The 15829-nt window shown below is 40.5% G+C and overlaps 1 protein-coding gene across 1 annotated transcript in view; it reads right to left on the bottom strand.

The window, feature by feature from the left end:
• Positions 1–15452, bottom strand: part of CFAP43 (cilia and flagella associated protein 43) — a gene marked incomplete at both ends in the record, with an annotated part of 98509 nt that extends 83057 nt beyond the window's left edge. Inside the window, 4 exons of the mRNA XM_082855006.1 lie at positions 2572–2739; positions 7934–8030; positions 13757–14010; positions 15388–15452. Of these exons, the coding sequence (XP_082711132.1) occupies positions 2572–2739; positions 7934–8030; positions 13757–14010; positions 15388–15452 (584 nt within the window). The remainder of the gene's footprint in view (positions 1–2571; positions 2740–7933; positions 8031–13756; positions 14011–15387) is intronic.
• Between the last annotated feature and the right edge of the window lie 377 nt (positions 15453–15829).

The raw sequence follows: 15829 nt of genomic DNA, 5'->3' as shown, positions 1-15829 counted from the left end.
AAGCCATGACTAGAAGCTTGGAAGTTTCAGCCCCAACTCCCATCCTCCAGAGAGAGCAGAGGAGCTGGAAATGCAGCAAATAATTGATCATGTGACATGAGGAAGCCTCCATAAAATTACAATGGTAGGGAGTCTGGAGAGCTTCCAGGTTGGTGAACACATACACTTGGGAGGGTGATGCAGCCCAACTCCATGGGACAGAAATTCCTTCATTCAAGACCCTCCAAGACCCCGCCCTACGTGTCTCATCATTTAGCTGCTCATTTGTATCCTTTATCATATCCTTTAATAAACTAGTAAATGTAAGTAAGTGTTGTTGCCCTGAGTTCTGTGAGCTGCTCTTGCAAATTAATGGAACCCAAGGAGGGAGTATTGAAACCTCTAATCTATAGCCACTTAGTCAGAAGTACAGGTAACAACCTGGGCTGCAGCTAGCGTCTGAAGTGCAAAGGGGAGGACAGTCTTGTAGGACTGAACCCTTAGCCTGTGGAATCTGATTCTGTCTCTGGGTAGATAGCGTCAGAATTGAGTTGAATGGTAAGACACCCAGCTGGTATCAAGGAGACTTGCTTGGTGCCGGGAAAAACCTCCTCCACAAATGTCAGAATTGAAGTGTTCACTGTGAGTAGTAAAGGAGACTCATGGGGAAGAAAAACACAGTAGGGAAGAACTAGGCTTTTCCCTACATAGAAAAAGAAAATCTGAGTTTTTTTCTCTATACACACCCCCTAAAGCTGGCAGGCACCACTCAGTTCCAACCAAGAGGGTTTGCTGACTTGTGAGACCTTTGGTTCCAAAATTTCAAGAGAAAATCATAATCTGTGTATTTATGAGAAATTTCTCAAATTTTAAATATTGGCAACACACATGGACCAAAAAAAACATAAATGTAGGTTGTATTCAGCTACCTTTACAACCTCTAGTATCAAGAATTTACTTTCAGATTTGCCAAATATTTACTTTTAAACCACAACATGGCTATAAAAGTGAGTTTAGAGAATTCATGGCTTTATGTGTTAAACTCAAAATGTTTTTGGTTATGTTTTATGAATGATGAATAATTTTGAAAAATGATCACGCAAAAACAGTACTTACTACTCAAATGCAAGACTTAACTAAGTATTTTCAAATCCTGCTTGTTTTCTGATCCAGGACAATCCACTCACTTTGCCTCCCACTTTATTTGCCTATAGAAAAATCACAACTCAACATTCAGAACTAAAGAAGCATATTCAAGGGAAGCAAAAGGAGAGAAAGATGTGATAAATTACTTGCCTGCCGTGGCGAGGATCTGATAGAGACATTACCCACTTTATAAAAAGGTACAGTGTTGTCAACTCTGCCTTGAGACAGATTTGGCTATTCAATGGGTTCTTGTAAAAATGAAATTGAGACATAAAGAATACTGAGGAGAAAGAAGTGCCTCTCTTAGGGTTTTCCATTCGAAAACTTCATTTACTCGCTTTGCATTGCTCTTTAAGAAGGCAGTTTTTCAAAAACTGCAATTTCAAGGATGTGTATGTCCAACGTTTCCTTAGTCTTTGACTTTGGGGAGTATGATGAGAATGGTCAACTCAGGGGCACCTTGAGTCTTTGAATTCTTTTCAACAAAGGTACCATTATTATCAGCTATCAGCAGGACATTGGTCATAGAACTTCTCTTTGACCCAGTTCTATTTAAACAGGCAATTCCACGACTTCACTACGTGCAACTACCCTTTTGTGTACAGATAATGTGGCTGAAGGTATAATCTACACACTTCCCATATCTAAAAGTTTCTTATTTTTGAGATTTCAGTTGGGCATCAAAGTAATAGGAGCAAAAAGTGATAAAATGACCTTTTTATAAAATATATATATATATACAATAGGCATGTTTTGAAATAGTAAGAGCAAATACAATTTTGATTTAAAACATGTGGGAAAAGCTTGATATTTAAAAGAAACTCAGTGGGAAATCAAAGCACAGAGAATCCTTTCGAAATGCAAACAACTACTCCAAGGAAATTATATTGATATATGTAGAAAGAATGTTTTAAGTTAAGATGCACATATATACAGATGAACCCATTTACAAGGCAGAAATAAAGACACAGATGCAGAGAACAAACATATGGACACCAAAGGGGGAAAGCAGGGGGCGTGGGGTGATGGTGGTGGGATGAATTGGGAGATTGGGATTGACATATATACACTAATATGTATAAAATAGATAACTAATAAGAACCTGCTTAAAATAAATAAATAAATAAATAAGGAAGGGGAAAAAAAAGAACCTTCTGTATAGCTCAGGGAACTCTACTCAATACTCTGTAATAACCTATATGGGAATAGAATCTAAAAAAGAGTGGACATATGTATAACTGATTCACTTTGCTGTACAGCAGAAACTAACGCAACATTGTAAATCAACTATACTCCAATAAAACTTAATTTAAAAGTATTTAAAAAACAACCAGAAAAAAAAAGGATGCACGTACAAAGCCACTTAATTCACCAGACTGATCCAATCACGTTACATGAATGCAAACAAAAATCCCCCCTTTGTTGTGTTGCAATGAAGTCTCTTACTTTGCTTCGAGATAATGCTCCTGGTTACTTCTTTCGACTGTCCACACAGTCACTGCACTTGGACTTGACAAGCACAACTGGTGCCAGTTCATGGGGTTAAAAGTCATCTGGCTCACATCTATACCGGGTTGTGATTTCTTGCACAAAATGACACCCGATTCCCAGTTCCTGAGAGGAAAATTGAGTTTCGTGAAAAATAATTCGTTTGAACTTCATATCTTGAGAACATTTATCTAATTATTTGAAAACAAATTACATAAATTGAGAATTTATGATATAGCTTATTAATCTATGATCTTAATATCAAATTTATAAATAATTATGCTTATCATTATAGTGTGCCCTCCTAGGGAAGCAAAATAACTATTTTAAAATATTACTCTTCAATATGCTCCTAAGGCTGTTTTATCTCCTTATCAAATTTGGATTTGACCCGTTCAAATCTAGAAAATGGAATATATCATCACATTTGCTGAGAAGTAAGTGTAGGTACCGAAATCTCTTAGTACACATGAGTACTCCTCATAGATCGAGACGTGCTGTACACACTGATGCCAGTAGACCATTTATTGAGCTTTTAAAATCATAGTACTAGTACCTTGAAACAGACTAAATCATTTACCTATTTGAGAGAATAACGTGAATGCCCATCACGAGCAAGTTCCTTTGCTAGATGACATACACAGAAAAACAATTAATGTTGAGCTGTCTGGCTCCTGAATGGAGCCAGAACTCCATTCAGGGTTGTGGTTTGCGAATTGGAACTAATAGGTGTGGAGCTCGCCTTGTCTATCAGCTCCCTCCTGCTTCCACCTCTTTCCATCCCCGTCACAAAGGTCCCATCCATCAATATCAACCATTCTCTTGCTGGTACCACTGGTTCCCTGGATTTTTTGACTTTCTGCTTCAGATGCCTAGGAAAACCCATGAACCCTGGATGGATACGACTGAAAGCCTGGGCAGTTGAGAGAAAAGAAGAAAGACCACAGGACTATGTGCGTCAGTGACATTATAAATTCATGGTTACCACCCCCAGGGACCCTCTATACCACCTCCAGTCCTGCTATGTTTCTCTGGTTGGTTTTCTCTCCTGTTCTCTAAAGTGCTGATTTTTTAATACTCTCCACTTTCCTGAAGCCTCAAACTCCTCCGCCTCTTTCTTACTCTCAGTAAATGGCTTTGATTTCCACAAAGAAAACAGAGGCCATCAGCTGAGAATTCCTCCAAATTTCTGCTAGCGAGTGTAGTGACCTGCCAGGATCTGTATCATTCTTGCCCTCTCCTCTTCTGTTACAGTGAAGGCATATCCTTCCTCCTGCCTAAGGCCAATTTCACCACCTGTGCTCTGAACCCTACAGGTCCTGACTTCTTAGGAACGTTAGTTTATCCATTGTTCCTTCTCTTCTGCATCTTCAGACTCTCCCTCTCTCCTGACTCCTCCCTGTCAGCACTTAAATTAAGCGCTCATCTGTACTATCTTAAAAAAAAAAAAAAAAAAGCCCTCCCTCAGTCTCACCATTCCACGTCTCTCTCCCTCCCTTCGAGCCAGACTTCCCGAGCCAGTTGTTCTAAACTCACGCCTCCTCTTTCTCACGCCCACTCTCTCACTCCAGGAAATGTGCATCCCATCACCACCATTCCATCAACAAAGCGGTGTGTCTCCAAGATCCACTGACATCCGCCTTCATCTCAAACCCAGCAGGCACTTCTCAGTCCTTGTCTAACTTCACTTCTGCAGGATTGGACTCCGCTCACCACAACTACCTTCTGGGATGACTCTTGGACTCTCTGTCACACAGCTCTCATGGGACACCCCATACCTGTCGGCCTCGCACTGTCTCTGGGACCTGGAGCACCTGTTCTGCCTAGCTGACTCGGTGGCTGGCCAGCAGTGTAGGCTTCAACTAACTTCACGGGCACACCTCATGCCTGCTCCACATGCACAGGGCCATCCCGGGTTGCAATAAATCTGAAAGCGCGGCGGAGTTAATACCCTGGGCAGGGAAACTTTGATCAATAGGGTAACAGGAGTAGGTGGGTAAGTTCCCATATCTTCCTCTCCCTTCCCCAGCCCCCTGTGTCATAGCCCAGGGACTGTCCATGTTCACAGGAGTCCATTACGGCCTCTCAGAAGACCACCTGAGGGACAGAGCAGCCAAGTGGTACCCAGTAAAGTAATGCGCATTCACATCGGCTCCTTCCCCTTCCCTGCCCGCTTTTCCAGCTTGCCTCCCACCTGGAACTTTACTCCCTCCTAAAGAAGTCGCTGGTGAGCTTCCGCCTCAGGCTCTGCTTTCTCTGGAATCCAGGCTGAGGCATATTCTGGAACCTCCATGCCTCTGTCCCTCTTTGCTCCATGACTGCTCCTTCTGAGTGTCCTGTGAGATCCCTCTGCCTCTTTCAATCCCTTTTATTGGTCTTCCTCTAGGTTCTGTCTGAGGTTCCTCTGTAGGTGCTCTAATCCACTTTTCGCACTTTGGTTACTAAACTGATGTAACAACACCCAAATGTTAAACTCCAGCCCTCTCTCCTGTGCTCTGGGTCTGGCTATCTAGGACAGTGACAGATTGTGTCTCTCAACATCTGTTCTCCATTTCTTCCTCTGAGTAACAGAACCCCTGGTTTTTAGCCAGGCACATGTCACCCACAGTGAGGACCATATTTCCCAGCTTCCCTTGTAGCTTGATTTGACTTGTGACTAAGCTGGCCAGTGGGATCTAAGTGGCAGTGGTGTGTGCAGCTCCCAGGCTGGGCATTCCAACAAATGTTTGTGCCCTTCCCCTTATGCTTTTCCTTTCCACATGGCTCCCCAGAATACATGGCTGGTGCCCCACTTCAGACTAGAGGTGAGGGCAACACGCTAGGAGTAGGAGAACAACAAAATAGGGTGGACACTGGGGAGCCAGCAGACCAGCCATGGGCTGCTCATACCTGGACTGCTGCATGGGAGGGAAAGAAACTTCAGTCTTGTTTAAGCCACCTCTTTAGGGTGATTTGGGCTTCTGTGACAGCAACTGAACCTAAATCCTAACTGATATATCAACTGCCAACTAGACATCCCCATTTCTTTATCTCAGGCACACTCAGCTGTCCCAACTCATCTTCCCCATTGCCTCGTCCAACCTCCCTCCACCCATGCTCTCTATATCTTTCTGAAAAGCACCACAACGTCCTCAAGTTTCCCAAGTCACAACTCTGGGTAAAACCCTCAACTGTCCCTCTCTGTCAGCACCACGCCCAACTTTCAGTCGGTCACCAAGCCTCATGGTACTGCCTCCTAAACATCTCCACTTTTCTCTGTCCCTATACTCACCACCCCAGTCCATGCCACAACCATCTCTCATCTGGACCACCACAGCCTCCTAATTGATGTTCATGGCTTACTTCCCTCCAATATCCTTCCATGATGTGACTAGGAGTGTCCTTACATGCAGATCTAATCAGGTCACATCCCTGGTTAAAATCCTTAATAGTCTCCCAATGTCTCTAGGATAAAGGATGTGCCTACTAGCATGACTTATACATAGGGTGAGTATCCTTCTGTATTAATTATTGATAACATACCCCTTTCACTCTCACAAGTGTCCTGATTTGGATGGTAAACTACATGGTCACATATTTACAAGGCTGCTCATGAGCTGGCCTCAGACTGTCCCTCTGGGCTTGCCTCTCATGGCTGATCTCTTGTTCTCATCATTATGATCTCTTAATTAAATCTGCAAACTCGCCATATTTTCTGACCTCATGGCCTTTGCACATGCCTTTCCTCTGCTTAGAATCCTCTTCCTTTTCCTCTTCACAAAGCTGATTCCTACTCATCCTTTAAGTACTGCTATGGTTTAACTGTGTCCCCCACAATTCAAGGGTGGATGTCCTCACCCTCAGTATCTCAGAATGTGACCTTATTTGGAAGGAGGGTCTTTACTGAATTAAATGAAGCCATTTAGCGTGGCCCTACTGCAATATGACTAGTATCCTTATAAAAAGGGGAAATTAAGAGACAGATACACATACAAGGAGAACACCATGTGAACACAAAGACAGTTATTCACAGTCTGGAACAGATTGTCCCTCACAGTCCTCAGCAGGAGCCAACCCTGCTGACACCTTGATCTCAGACTTCTGGCCTCCAGAACTGTGAGACGATAAACTTCTATGTTTAAGCCACTCAGTTTGTGGTACTTTGTTAATGGCAGCCCTAGCAAACCAAGACAACCATCAACAGGTGAGTGGGTAAACAAACTGTGGTACATCCATACCATGGAATAGAAAGGAATGAACTATTGAAACACACAGTACATGAGAGAGTTTCAAAATAACTGTGCTGCATGGAAGAAGCCAGACCAAAAAAGAGAGTATATAATGTGTGTCCAATTCTAGGAAAAGCAAAGTAATCCAGAGTGTGAGTAAACACATCAGTGGTTCCCTGGGGGCGAGGGGCAGGGCAACGATGGTGTACAGGAATGTGTGGCAAGAGCCAGTAAGGAAGGGTCTGAAGAGCAAAGGGAAACTTTTGGACGTGATGGATATATTCATTATCCTGATTATGGTGATGATTTATGGGTAAGTCAAAAGTTATCAAGGTGTGTGTGTGTGTGTGTGTGTGTGTGTGTGTATGAGCATTATATTATACGCCAGTCATACCTCAGTAAAGCTGTTTTTTCAAAAAGTAACTCTGCATAAACTAAATGTTGTTCTCAGAATCTAGATTATTACATTTTTTCCTGAGAAATGCGGGTATGTAAGGAGTGTCCTCAGCCATTGGTGGAACGTTCTGTATTTCCCCTTAATAAGATAAATTCCCCCCCTGAAGCAGTTTATATTATGGATGGAAGAGTGAGTGCAGCTTTGAAGGTGGCCACATGAAGTGACCCAGAAAAGACCAGGCATGTGTCTTATTCACAAGTATTTCCTCTACAGCTGGAAAATGGGACATAATGTTCCATTCTCTGAACATATAATTGTTCCAATGTCCCTAAAAACAATTACTCAAACTGAGCTCTAATATAGAGACCATCTTAATTTCAACATTAGTGGAAAATATGAAAATACTTCAAAGGTACAATTTGTTTTAAGAAAAGATGAAACTTTATGTACTTATCCATGTGTTCTGTACCTGACAAAGGAAATATTATAACAGGTTAACAAAAAGAGAAAGACGGTAATTAATCTCTTTTAGCTTTTGCCCTGCCAATTTTCTGCCTGAAAGGAGTGACTATATTAAACCTTATGATTAGGACTTTTATTCCTTCCATTTTTCCTTGTTCTGGATTTTTCATGTATATGTCCTTTGATACAATCCAGAAGGACAGGATTAAAATGTGACCCAATGAAAGGAATTCTGCAGGAGGCTGCAACTTACCAGAGGGCCAGTTCAAATTCTGGGAGGGAGGAGTAACTAGCCAGGTAGGTGCCACAGTAACTGAATGAAAGTAAAGTGTAGTCCAGAAGAACATTGCCTAAAATACAAAATCCATTACAAGGATTTAACCATTATGTTCAGATTAACTATAGTTTTATAGTTTAATTTCCCTTATCTAATAATTTTTACATAATTCAAAAGCATTTGGCTCCTGGAATAAGAGATGTCTTGGTTGATTTCCAACACTATTAACAGAAAGCTATGAGCTAAGTTCAGATACATGTTTAAAAGATTTTAGAGTGAATTAAGACCACAAGGTCACTCTCTCTAGTCTTCAGTGCAAAACTGAGCATGCTGCACCACGTATGTCCCCATTTGGCTTGAAACGGCCCAAGAACCATAAAATATTCCATAACTATATGAAACATAGTAATTAGAAAAATTATTCTAACAACTTGAAAAACCCTGGGGAATTGTAGTAATTCAAGCTTACTTCCATATCTCTGACTCTTAGGCCATATCTGGCCCTTAGCTTAGTATCTTCTAGTTCTTGGAACAACTGTAAAAGGTCTATTCTCATTTGTACCTACAGCTGAAGAAATGAAACATGACATTAAAAGTCTTAGCAACAACGTGTTTAAAATGTGCATCATGAGGATGCTAAAACAGGGACATGTCGGCTTCTGACTCCTTGCATATGAGCCTCTGGTTTCCTCTCCTTTATCTGCTCTTCAGTGTGGTTCCATAGATGCAAGCTTTGCCTTCTCCTATGTCTGTCTTTACATTCATGTCTTTGTATCAATTTTTACCCCCACCTTCCACAAAAAAGAATGCTATCAATTTCACTGCACTCTGCCTAGCAATTATGAACTTTAAAAAAATTGTGACCTTGATAAGCAGAATAATCTCATCTTGGTTTAAAAGACACTTTTTAAAATGAATATTGAGATGGAAGAGTTTTTATGTTTTTGGTCGTTGGTAGTCTTGTAGTTTGGGCAAGTTCCCTTGTTCTAATGAATATCTGTCTTTTTTCTTATTGTTTCATAAATGCTCTGAAAATGTTTGGTCATCCTTGTTCCAAATATTTCCCTCAGTTTATTATTTGCCTGTTAATTTTTCATGTATTTTTGATGTTCATAAGATTTAAATTTGTAATCAAAAACATGTCTTTCTATTTAAAATTTTATCCTTCGTGCTAAAAGTTCTTTTCCATCCTCAAATTATTTCAGTTTTCTACCACGTTTTTTCTACTTTTCAATGGGTTTGTTGTTTATAATGAACTCTTATTTTTGTTTGATATATGTTTTGATGTACAGTATGACATGAGTACCTAACTTGATACTTTTGTTCTCATAGTTTTAATACCATTGTTGAATAATCCATATCATCTACTGTGTGCGTATGTGTAGGGGAGCATCTTCATCATATACTTAGCTGTATATATTCTAGAGTCTGTCCCTAGCCTTCAACTCTTCCATTGATGGAGTGATCCCTGCACCAATACATAACTACAGCACCATAATGCTAAGAGGGCCCTCTGCCTTGGCATCAATCTCTTTCAAATTATTCCCATTCTCTACTTTTTGTTCTGGAAGAATATTCATTTCATTTAAGTACTCCTGGCTCTCTAAAACATATGATAAACCTATGAATTATACTCTGTGAAGATATGAGAAATATTTTTATAATAACTGGACTCTCCATGCAGGAATATGCCTAAATATTTTGTATCAGTGATTTTTGTAGTTTTCTTCATTAAGGTCAGTCACATTTCTTCTTTGGAGTATTCCTAAGTGTTTAAATCTTCTAATTGTATGGATATTTACGTTGAAACCAGCATCTTACTGAGCATTATTTTATTAGTCCCAGTACACTATTATGCATTAACTCCTTTCCCATAGGTATAATTTTTCAGTTTCATATTTTGTTGCGTTGGCTAGAAACTCCACGTTGGTTTTAATATTAGTGGTAACAACGGGCATCCTTGATGACAGTCCTAATTTTATTATAAATGTCTTTAGAGTTTCATTATTCAATATTAATGTTGGCTATTGGTTTGAATTAACTTTCAATTGCTTGTACAGGGCTACAGCCAAATAATAAAGCTGGGGAAATTATTTTTAATTTTATTTTTAATTAAAAAAATATTTTATTGGAGTATAATTGCTTTACAATGTTGTGTTAGTTTCTGCTGTACAGCAAAGTGAATCAGTTATATGTAGACATATGTCCCCTCTTTTAGATTTCCTTCCCATTTAGGTCACCACAGAGCATTGAGCTCCCTGTGCTATACAGCATGTTCTCATTAGTTATCTATTTTATACGTAGTAGTGTATACATGTCAATCCCAAACTCCAGTTCATCCCACCCCACCCCTCTTGGTATCCATAAGTTTGTTCTCTACATCTGGGTCTCTATTTCTGTAAAGCTGTGGAAATTTTAAAGATGAAGGGTAGTTACGGTCCATGTATAGGCATACTTTGGAGATATGGGTTTGGTTTCAAACCACCACAATAAAGCAAATATTGCAATAAAGTGAGTAACAAATTTTTTTCGTTTCCCAGTGCATATAAAAGTCATATTTACACTATACTGTAGTCTATTAAGTGTGCAATATCGTTATGTCTAAAAAAATAATTTCCTTAATTTAAAAAATTTTATAACCAAAAGATGCTAAGCATCACCTCAGCCTTGAGTGAGTCATAATCTTTTTGCTGGTGGAGGGGCCTGCCTCCATGTTGACAGCTGCTGCCTGACGAGGGTGGTGACTGCTGAAGGTCAGGGTGGCTGTGGCTATTTACTGAAATAAGACAATGAAGTTTGCTACATCAACTGACTCTTCCTTTCATGAACGATTTCTTTGCAGCACACAAGGCTGTTTGGTAGCATTTTACCCAGGGTAGAACTCCTTTCAAAATTAAAGTCAATCTTCTCAAACTCTGCCACTGCTTTATCAACTAAGTTTATGTAATATTCTAAACCTTTTCTTGTCATTTCAACAACCTCATAGCATCTTCACCAGGAATAGATTCCAACTCAGGAAGCCACTTTCTTTGCTCATCCATAAGAAGAAACTCCTCATCTCTTCAAGTTTTACAATGAGATTGCAGCAATTCAGTCATATCTTCAGGCTCCACTTCTCATTCTAGTTCTCCTGCTATTTCCACCATATCTGCAATTACTTCCTCCACTAAAGTCTTGAACCCCTCAGTCATCCATCAGGGTTGGAATCAACTTCTTCCAAACTCCTGTTAATATTGATATTTTAACCTCTTTCAATGAATCACCAATGTTCTTAATGGCATCTAGAATGGTAAACCCTTTCCAGAAGGTTTTCAATTTACTTTGCCCAGATCCATCAGAAGAGTCAGTATCTACTGCAGTCCTACAAAATGTATTTCTTGAATAATAAGACTTGAAAGTTGAAATTACTCCTTGATCCATGGGGTGCAGAAGGGATGTTGCATTAGCAAGCCATGAAAACAACATTAATCTCATTGTACATCTCCACCAGAGCTCTTGGGTGACCAGGTGCACTGTCAATAACCAGTAATATTTTGAAAGGAATCTTCTTTTCTAAGCAGTAGGTCTCAATAGTGAGCTTAAAATATTCATTAAGCCATGTTGTAAACAGATGTGCTGTCATCCAGGATTTGTAGAGTTCAGGCAGAGTAGATTTACCACAGTTCTTAAGGGCCCTAGGATTTTCAGAATAGTAAATGGGCACTGACTTCAACTTCAAGTCACAAGCTGCATTAGCCCCTAACAAGAGAGTCAGCCTGTCTTTTGAAGTTTTGAAACTAGGCATTGACTTCTCTTCTCTAGCTATAAAAGTCCTAGAAGGTATCTTCTTCCAATATAAGGCTGTTTCATCTACATTGAAAATCTGTTGCTTAGTGTAGCCACCTTTATTAATTCTCTTAGCTAGATCTTCTAGATAACTTGCTGCAGCTTCTACATCAGCACTTGCTGCTTCACCTTACACTTTTACGTTATGGAGATGACTTCTTTCCTTAAACCTCATGAACCAACCTCTGGTAGCTTCGAACTTTTCTTCTGCAGCTTTCTCACCTCTCTCAGCCTTCACAGAATTAAAGCGAGTTAGGGCCTTGCTCTGGATTAGGTTTTGGCTTAAGGAAATATTGTGGCTGTTTGATCTTCTATCCAGACTACTAAAACTTCCTCCATATCAGCAATGAGACTGTTTTGCTTTCTTATCATTTGTGTGTTCACTGGAGTAGCACTCTGAATTTCCTTCAAGGACTCTTCCTTTGCATTCACCACTTGGCTAACAATTTGGTGCAAGAGGCCTAGCTTCCGGTCTATCTGGGCTTTTGACATGCCTTCTTCACTAAGCTTAATTATTTCTAGCTTTTGATTTAAAGTGAGATATGTGCGACTCTTCCTTTCACTTGAACACTTAGAGGCTATTGTAGGGTTATTAATGGGCCTAATTTCAATACTGTTGTGTCTCAAGGAATAGGGAGGCCTGAGGACAGGGAGAGAGACAGGGGAATGGCTGTTTGGTGGAACAGTCAGAACATATACAAAATTTAGAGATTAAGTTTGCCATCTTATTTGGGTGTAGTTTGTGGCACCCCAAAACAAATAAAATAGTAACATCAAAGATCACTGATCACCATAACAAATATAATAATAATGGGGAAAGTTTGAAAAATTGCAATAATTACCAAAATGTGACACAGAGACAAGAAGTGAGCAAATACTATTGTAAAAATGGTGTCAATAGACTTGCTCAATGCAGGGTTGCCACAGACCTTCAATGTGTAAAAAATGCAGTGTCTATGAAGCATAATAAAGCAAAGCACAATAGAACAAGATATGCCTGTAGACGGTTCCCAATGTATGAATGGGTTATGTTTTAAATGTTGTTTTAGTCTGTTAAGAACACAGACAAATTTCCCCACAAATAAAATGTTAAAGTACAGTGAATATCCTTGGCATGATCCAAACACTTCTCTGATCATAAGCTACAGAACTGAGACCAGCCTCAAGACTTCCTAAGCTTTCTGTCCAAGATGTGTTAAATGAGGGAATCGTTACATGGAGGCCCTACTATATGTGCAACAGCCCAGCCTGGGTCAGATGTATCTATGAATGAGTCAATAATAACTCAAATTGTAGGAAACATTGATTGACATTGTATATATGACATATGTATATTATATATATATATATACTTCATATATATATACGAAATGTATTATATAATTACATGTTACACTTAATTTCATTTATTATCACCACAGCCCTAACAGTAGATACCATTATCCCCATTTCATGGATAAGGAAATTGAGGCTCAGAGACTTATCTTTAGAAGTTATACAACATCCATTCAGTTAGATTTTCCATAAATCATAAGGAAAGAAAATAGTGTTCTGAAAAAGGTTTACAAACAACATTTAGTGCTCTAACACAGTGCTCTAGCCCAGTGATTCTCAAGTTTAACGTGCGTATGAATCACCTAAGGAATCTGGTTAAAACGCAGATTACAATTCAGTAGGTCCTGGATGACAGCAGAGTTTCTGCATTTATAATAAGCATCCTAGGTAACGCAATGCTAATTGTAAGCAGACCACATATTAAGTAGCAAGGTTCTAGCCTACTTAATTAAATTCTAAGTGATCAGCCTGATTCCTTCCTTATAAATGTGTATTACCAAAAAACAAAACAAATAAAAAACCCACCAAAACTGAAAAAACAATCCTTCAAAAACAAAAAGACTTCATTTATAAGAGCTAGATCTGGTCACATCTTAAAACAAAATCCTTCAGTCATGGCAGAGGAAGCGTCTAAGATACCTTTTAATCTGATCCTTCTGGTTAATCCAGGAAAGTTGTATATGTAGATGAGGGGTCTCAGCCGCCGGTCAGAAAAAGCCACAACCTCATGAGGAACATTAGTTGCCACGACACCCACGATTCCATGCATACACTGGAGTACAGTCTTTTTCTTGGTTTCAATATTAATAAATATTATGAAATTCCCACAAGGGTAGCAAATGGTGCTGTCGTTGACAAAATGAACATTCTGCCTGGGGAATCCTTGCACCCATCTTTGGGAAAAGATACATCAACATCAATAAAATACATTTCAAATACTTTTTCTTTCTTTTTTAAACCAAAGATCATCAAAATTTTTGAAACATATCTATTCTCTTTTCACCCCCTTTCTGCCCAAACACACAAGGTTGCTGTGAGACCAGTTTGAGTCCAGGCACTACAGAAACTTAAATGCCACCTAAAGCTCCATAGGTCTCAAGCACCTTCTTCAGAGAGCTTTTCCAGTGAAGCACAACCTCTGTTCAAACTTGAAAAAATCTCAGAAGGATTTCTGGGGTCTTGTATACTCGGAAAAGAAAAAGTAAAAACAACAGAGAGAGAAAAGAGCTTGGTCCTAATTGAAAACAGGGTGCATCCTGGTCCTTACCTTTAAAATTAGTTTTGATTTTTAAAATAAACGTTAAAAAAACAACTTTGAATAGGACTGCCTGCTTTATGGTTGTGAGCCCAGTAGGGAAATTGCTTCTTTACAAAGATGGAGCATGTGTAGCCATATTTTAGATCTAAAATGTAGAGATAAATGCAGCAAGTAAAAGGAATAAGTCAACATGAATGAAAAGATTAGAACACAAAAGTAACATATTTTTAAGTAAGGATTGTTTGGTGAGTGTAAGCTAGACCAAGGAGAGAGAGAGACTGAGAAGAGGGGGAGAGTCTACCTCTATTTAAATAGTAAAGATATGCTTAAAGATGGTGGAGAGGGCAAGAGAAAGACACTGGTTTAGAGAGAAACTTCATGGGAATGGAGAGTACAGCCAGGACTGGTGGAGGATGCTGTGTGAACATAGGGCTGGTAACACTCTAGAATGTGGAAGGAGAGCAATACCAGCTTACACCTGGGCAGCGCTTTATGCTTTTCAAAGGCCAGTATAAGTGCAAACAAATCCAGAGTCGGTGGATAGGAGATAGAAGGAAGGGATTGATGGCCCTATCTTCGGGGAAAATCACCAAAGCCCACTAGGATGGGAGGAGGGCTGTCATTGGGATGGGGGTGGGGAGTGGGGAATATATATGAAAGCAAAACGGATCACTGAAGGTAATATAGCCAAAAAGAGGAGGCAGAAATGGAGAGTGGAGGAGAGCAGTACTGGGTAAGCCAGCGAGGGTTGGGGTCACAGCATAGTGAGGGACGGAGGGGTGGGGCGTGGAAAGAGCTGGAAATGTGGTCATTGAATAAGGGGACGAGGGGAATGGAGAGAAGTCACAGAGAAAGGAAGTCTGCAGGAAGGCATTGGGGGTTGAAGGAAAAGAGGTCGAATTTGCGTGAAAGCAGGTCTACAGGGATGGGAGGAAGCGGATAGGGAGAGGATGCAGTTCTGAGGGAAGAATTTCCACTAGACGAGTCAGTCGCGGGGCCGCGAACGCCTCACCTCACAGACAGGGACGCGCCGAGGGCGACGTTGTGGGCTTCATCTCGCTCCCGGCCTTGCGCCATGGGCCATGTGTCTCTCAGCCGGGCCGTGGGTAGCAAACGCCGGACCCAGGCCAGTGTCTGCAACGGTTACACCGAGACCCCTGGCTGCTGGGTTGGCGGTCTCCACTGTTTACACCGTATCCGGGAGACCGCAACCCCTGCGCCCATTGGCTCTGTCCTTTCAGCCGCTCCATCTCGAGCCAAGCGGATTGGTGGAAGCGCTGACGGGTCTTGACCAATGGGAGAGCGGAGAGCGAAGCGAGGGGCTGGCCCCAAGGTGGGTGCTGGAGTGGCCCAGTACAGGGCATATAATTACAAAATTAATAAATATCAGTAGCAGACTTTAATATTGAGTGGTGACCGTGCCAGACGTCTTTCCAAGCGCGGTCAGATATTAT

This window comes from Leucopleurus acutus (genome assembly GCF_964270905.1).
Source record: "Leucopleurus acutus genome assembly, chromosome: 14".
Lineage (NCBI taxonomy): Eukaryota > Metazoa > Chordata > Mammalia > Artiodactyla > Delphinidae > Leucopleurus > Leucopleurus acutus.
The sequence above is the reverse complement of the archived record's forward strand: the minus strand, read 5'-3'. Positions and strand labels throughout refer to the sequence as shown.